The 6,436-nt window shown below is 43.1% G+C and overlaps 1 protein-coding gene across 5 annotated transcripts in view; it reads left to right on the forward strand.

Annotated features, from left to right (window-relative positions):
* The first annotated feature begins 266 nt into the window (after positions 1-266).
* LRCH1 (leucine rich repeats and calponin homology domain containing 1) overlaps positions 267-6,436 on the forward strand; it is a 146,059-nt gene continuing 139,889 nt past the window's right edge. For all 5 annotated transcript variants that reach the window (XR_003254596.1, XR_003254597.1, XM_026072199.1 and 2 more), the window contains exon 1: positions 267-530. Coding sequence is in view for 3 of the 5 variants with exons in the window: in XM_026072199.1 (XP_025927984.1) it covers positions 299-530 (232 nt within the window). In the remaining 2 variants the exon portion in view is untranslated. The remainder of the gene's footprint in view (positions 531-6,436) is intronic.

Raw genomic sequence — 6,436 nt, forward strand, 5'->3', positions numbered from 1 at the left:
CGCCCGGCCCGTGCGGCGCGCGCGCTGGGGCCGTTTGCCTCCGCCTCCTGCCTGCGCTGCCACCTCTCCCCTCCCCTCCCCTCCCGTCCCCCTCCCGGCGGCGGCGGCGGCGGCGGCGGCTGCGGCTGCGCCGCCACCACCACCACCACCAGCAGCACCACAGCGAGCGAGCGGGCGGCGGCGGCGGAGGAGGAGGAGGAGGAGGAGGAGGCGGCGGCGGAAGGGCAGAGCGAGGCGGGTCCGGCGGCCCCGCGGGTACCCCCAGCGGCGAGGCGAGGCGAGGCGGGCGCGGGGGAAGATGGCGACGCTGGGAGGCGAGTCGCAGCCCTTCCCCGCCGCTGCCCTGGCGGTGGCGGCGGCGGGCGGCGGCGGGTCCCTGGGTTCGGCGGCGCCGCTGAACCGCGGTCTGGAGCGGGCGCTGGAGGAGGCGGCGCACTCCGGGGGGCTCAACCTGAGCGGCAGGAAGCTGAAGGAGTTCCCGCGCAGCGCCGCCGCCCTCAGCCACGACCTCTCCGACGCGGTGCGGGCAGGTGAGGCCAGGCCCGGCGCGCGGGGGCGGCTGCCGGTGCCCGCCCCGGGGGCAGGGGGAGGCGGCCGCGCCGGGGGCCTCCGCCGCCCCCTCGGCGGGGAGCTGCCCGCAGCATCCCTGCGGGGAGGTGTGGGCTGTCCCGTGGCCAGTCCCCACGCGGAAAGTAAGCTCTGCCTGCACCTCGTCCTTTTATTTCTGTTTTTATTTTTTTCCTCCCATTTTTCTTGGTGTGTGAGGTAGGTGTTCGCTCCCATATGGCTGAAAAGCTGCAGTCCCCCCCTTTGTACGGCCGCTTTTGCTTATAGTGGGTGGTGAGGCAGTGTTGCCCCCCCCCCCGTGGCACTTAGGGGAAGCGGGGGTGGTAGCTGCGCGCACCTGCCTTGGCCCCCCATCCGGGGGGAGGCTGCCTCTCCTCTGTGCCACCCCACTGCCCGCTGAGGTTGTCCTGGGAAGCAGCTGCCCTCCCCGCTGTGGATGTGCTGGGCGAGGAACGCCCGTGCRTGTCCGGTTAGATACCTGCTGCCCCTTCCTTCCCACTGCGTGTAGGCAGAAACACCTGCCACTGAAGGGGGTCCCAGTTCACATGTAGCTGTACTAAAATCCACATGTAACCACATCAAGGGAGTCATATGCTGCTGCATGTGTCGCCTGTGTGCACCCTACAGATGGAACATGTCTATAGGAACACTTTTGCTCTGCAGCTACCCTGGGGAGTATGCTCACTTTCACAGATGCCACTTGCCTCTGCGAAGGTTCATATCCCACTCTTACATCCTTACAGTAATGTAGCCATATTTCCATCTCTGTATGTAATGCTGTCTTTCAAGCCAAATGTGGGGAGGAATCACTATCTTCACATGCAGTGTGCATATTCTACAGCGGGGGACACCATAATTACATAAATCTGCAGAGGAGACAGACCTACCAACACAGCACATAGCAGGGGTAAGGGGAAGCGTATCTAGTCTGCATTTACCTTGCCCTCACACCCTCCTTCCAACAGGAAAAGAAGTCACAGTTGTTTCTCACCTAAGGGACCAATCCTTCACAAAGGGTCTTATCTGTTCTTCCTACCCTTATATGTGCAGGAGGTAGGAACCTCATCCATTCTTTATATTTTCTCTCTAGGTAGAATAGTACAAACCCTCACTAGAAAAGTATATTAGCATATTCGTAAGCTCTTTAGTGTACTGCCTCCACATGCCCTGTTGTGTCCCCATTTGCCTACTGAAGATAGCTGTGCTGTAGCAGAGAAGGAGCAGACAAGTATCCACTTGTTATTCTTCTTGTCCCACAAAACAGCAGGTGCTATACCTGCATGCAAACATGTGATAACACATACCTAAACTCTCACCCACTCCTGCGTATGAGGGTATGTATGCCTTCCTGTATACAGAGACAAACCCACTTACTGCATACTTGTATCTATCCCTACCTATAGGGAACAGAATGATGTCTCTGATGTGCAGTAGATTTCATATTTAACCATTCTTTAGCTCTGTCACTCATTTGCTCTTTCTCAATGTATTTCAGTGTTCTGTCTGAACACCCATTTCATATCAATAAAAGAGGAAATATGAAGGAAACTGGATGAAGGAAACCACATGAATTGCCATGCTAACCAGTAACTCAGTAACAGATTTGACAGTGAAAGGGATAAGACATGATAGTGGAACAGTGTGCAGTTAGAAGAATGACTTTCATCTTGTCTCTCCAAACAAGAGGTTTCCTCCCTTTTGTTTTTTAAAACTGTAGTTTAATGAAGACATCCTGTGATACCAGATAGGCATTGTAGAAATTCACAAAGTTAGCTTGTTTGGTCTAAGCTAATACTGATTGAAGTTGTTGGTAAACAAATTTATGTACTGCAAAACAATTTTTTGATTGATAATGAACACATATTGGTATCAGTTCATTGTGTAAGCATGTGTTGTATAAGCATGAGCTGAGTGTTGTATGTGCATAGCTATGTTGTATGTGTTGTAGGTAGTACATGCTTATTACAGCCTTACTTGTTCTAATAAGTCTTCTATTTTGAGGAGAGCTCAGGAAAAAAGCTGGCTTCGCCTTCAAGCATTAATGTGCTCTTGTCAGAGTTTACGTAGAAGACGTTCAATAGGAAATTAAATGAAGAATGGGATTTTTGTTCTATTTTTGCTTGATATAAAAGGCAGTGTAGAGCAGCCCATGTCTCAATTTTGTCGCAACAGCAGTCCTTTACTCTTTGCCCCCTTTTAGGAGAACTATGTTTGTTAATCTACAGTTACTTTATGTTTTCATTTGTAACAGCTTGTTGTAACCAGTTAATGTGAATTGTTTGCCTTGTGAGTTAAGTTATATGTTGATATATTTCCTTTTCACTTGTTACATTACATAAGTAGAATATATAAACAGAAGATACACTTGGCTTAAGCTCAGATTTCTGAAACTTGGGACAAACTCTTGACGGGAATTCTCTCTCTCGCTCCCTTTCCATAAATGTACATAGTATAAAAACAGTGCTTTTTTTGCACTACTTGGAGTATGTTCTCGCAATGGGTGGCTCTTACTTTCAGATTTGATGTACTGATATGTCTCTGAAGCCCTGAAACTTTGAAGTTTGGGGAAGGGGTAGTCATTCATTGTTAAAGCTTTTTTTGCTAAGGAAGGTTAATCTCTATGAAAAATAAAGGCAATCCATGGTTTAGAGAAGACTAGTCTGGGGGATTGAGTTCAGGGATCTGAGGAGCAGGGGGTTTCCAGAAAACTGAAACCATGTCTGCATTTTGACAGTGTTTTAGTATTAGATTCTGACAGTGTTCTTGGACTGAGAAAATGATGATTACAGATACTCTTGAATAAAATACTATCAAGGCTGTTTTCTGGAAAAATTCTGAGTGCTTTAAATGTTTCTGAGGAAGATAGTAGGGTTAAACTTGAATCCTCTGTTCATACATTTGTTTTTTCTGAAGTTAGAAGTCAGATTTTTATATATCAATAGATGCATTTACTAAACGGACAGAGCTAATAGCTGAGACTGAATCACTTGATTTCTCTAGTTTCTATTGCAGTTATTCCCTAGTAACTGTAGAGTTTTAACTGTACTTGTTCACTTCCTATGTATGCAGTTTTTTGGTATGCTTTTTTTCTTCTGGGACCTTTGTTTGCATTGAGTACATCTTGCTTATAGAGATCCATCCTATAATTCTAGGTACAACTTTCCAACGCTTCGAACACTCCTTCCTCATTGCCTTTTGAAAGGTTTGCTCAAAAGCTGAGTGACCTGGTAAGCTGAACTTTCAGGCAGTATGTTGCATACAGAAGAGAGTTTGCATGGTGTGCAGTGCTGTTAGAAGAAAATAAAACCTTTATGTAAAGTATCTTGAGTTTAGTCAGATGTTTTAAACCACATCAGTGTGGATGCATTGCAAAAGCCATTTCAAAAATAATAAATGCTATTTTTATCAGTTTTATTACAGGCTGGGTTATGCAGAAGACAGTGGCACAGTAATCATATAGTTCTTAAGTAATTGTATGCAATTATATTCCTCAAAACCAGTGGGAATGCTAGAAGCATATTAATTTATAAAAGAGGAAGAAAAAGCCCCAAAGCTGTTACTTAAATGCGTAACCATGGCTGCCTGTATCACTTCAACATCTTTCTGTAGTCTTTGGCTGTATTTCTGAAGGCAGATTCTGGGCACTGTCTCTGGTGCATGTCTATTTTATTCATTTCAGTTGTGTAGGGAAGGCACAAGAGGAAGGATTACTTGCTGCTTCTTTTTGTTTTTAGATGTAAGAGAAGTAAATATTTTTCAATTAGGTGTTTGTTAGACTGTTTGAAAAGTAATACGAATTGAATTATTTGAACATTAGTTTGGCTAGTATGAATTTCTGGAAGGTGTGTGTATTTTTCTTTTTTTTTTTTCAATCCTTGAGAGAGCTCGCTATACTAAAGAAATCCTACATGCTTTTTTTTTTTAAAAAAAAATGTTTCTCTCTGGACTGTGCTCTCCAGACAGTTCTGTGTTGAAGAAACCTGTAGCCTGGCAGCATCTTTGAAATGGTTGTTACAACTATATGACTGTGGATTTGTTTTCAAGATGGTCCAAAAATCACTGTTTCATCTAAACAAACATCTCTGCACCTGTAAAATTTTAAATTTAGTTTTTGGGGTACTTTCATCTGAGTTTTGACATCTAAGTGCTTCCTACAGGATCATGTAATGGGAGAAAAAAAGTGAACAAGTTCAAAGTTATGTTCCTTTGGAGTTTAGTCCAGGAATGCATTTGTTTGTACCCAGTAGTTTGAGTGTTTTCTGCTTGCCTCTCTGAAAAATRTATTTCTGTTTTGGTGATTGATATTGGTTCAGCTGAAATATGTTATTTCTAGTCTACTTTGCTAATAAAAACTTATTTCCCTACAAGATCGAGTATCCCTAAGTTTTATTTTTTATAAACAAATATGTATATTAGATTACCATAATTGAATCTCACTAATTTTCTCCAGGTCCTTTATTAACTTAGCCCTTCCTCCACTTCTGGGAATTCTCCTAATTATAACAGTAGATGTTCAGTTGGTTCAGCTTAAGAATGCAGTTCACACTGGGGAGAGCGACACAGATACAGACTAGTTCTTATGTTCTACTGCATGCATATTTGAACCAAAAAAGAACGATCAAACCCATTCTTCTTTAAGGATTTGGTTATTATTACTATGAAAAATTAGAGAGATTTCATGTGCCTCTTTCCTTTTAAGATTTCTCTCTGATAATTAGTCTTGAATATGTTAAATTCATCAGCTTGAATTTATGATGTGGTTACATAGCAATTTTTTGGATGAGCCTTCTTGAGAAGCTTTCATTTTGCTCATTTTATCCAAACTTCATATCAATAAAAATAGCATTTAATTATAAAGCTGAAGAAAAAAATCATGTTCTGTTTTCTGCTTCATGTTCGACAGTCAGACCCTTTGTACAACCTTCCTCTGTTTATTGAAGATTTCTAACATTACTTATTCTGTCTCGTACAAAAAATACTATACTAAGTATATTAGGAGGGGGGAGAGGAGGAAATGAATATTATCCTACAGCCAAAACTTATGGATGTAATTATTTTTGAGGGCGTTATATAATATTTCATTATATCAAGCATAAAAAATGAATAGAATTTCAACATTGTGCGCCCACCAGTATAAATACAAATTTCAGACTGTAACTTAATAGTGTGATCTGTCTGAACAGCTCTTTATTACCATATTCTAGTTTTGTTTTTTGTTTTTTGGTTTTTTGACAAGCAATGCTTCATGAAAGAGCCTTATCAAACTAAAGCAGTTTTTTAGCAGTACAAACATGGCTAGCAACGTCTAACTGCAGCATACTACTTTGAAGACTTTAAGACATTTGGTCTTTTTTTGTTTGTTTTTTTCTTGTTCTTTCCCAAGCCTGAATCTGTCCTTCTGGCTTGTGGATCAAATAAACATCAAGACTATTGACTCCTGTTGAAAAAAGCCTATTAGTTCTTTGGCTGCTTAGAGTCTAATCAGTTTTGTTTTCGAAAATTACCTCTTCTGTCTGAAGACTTATGTCTCCATAGCTGAAATGCAGTCAGTGACTTTGCAGATGCTGTTTGTCTACTTTTAGTGCAAAATAAAATGAAATAGCTCAGAGTGGCTTTTGTTACATGAAAACAAATTAGTAGTAGTCAATTGCCTGGTTACTATATTTCAGAATGTGGCTTGAGTAGGTTACTGGCCTTCTGCCATTGAAGGTGCGTGTGGTAGTGGTGGCGGTGCAGTGGTGGTGGCGATTCGTCTCCTTCTTTAATGCAGTGTGCTGGGTTTTTTTCTTTTCCTCTCCTCCTCTTCTCTCCTCCTCTTCTCTCCTCCTCTTCTCTCCTCCTCTTCTCTCCTCCTCTTCTCTCCTCCTCT

The sequence above is a fragment of the Apteryx rowi genome, unplaced genomic scaffold, assembly GCF_003343035.1.
Source record: "Apteryx rowi isolate R43461 unplaced genomic scaffold, aptRow1 scaffold_339, whole genome shotgun sequence".
Lineage (NCBI taxonomy): Eukaryota > Metazoa > Chordata > Aves > Apterygiformes > Apterygidae > Apteryx > Apteryx rowi.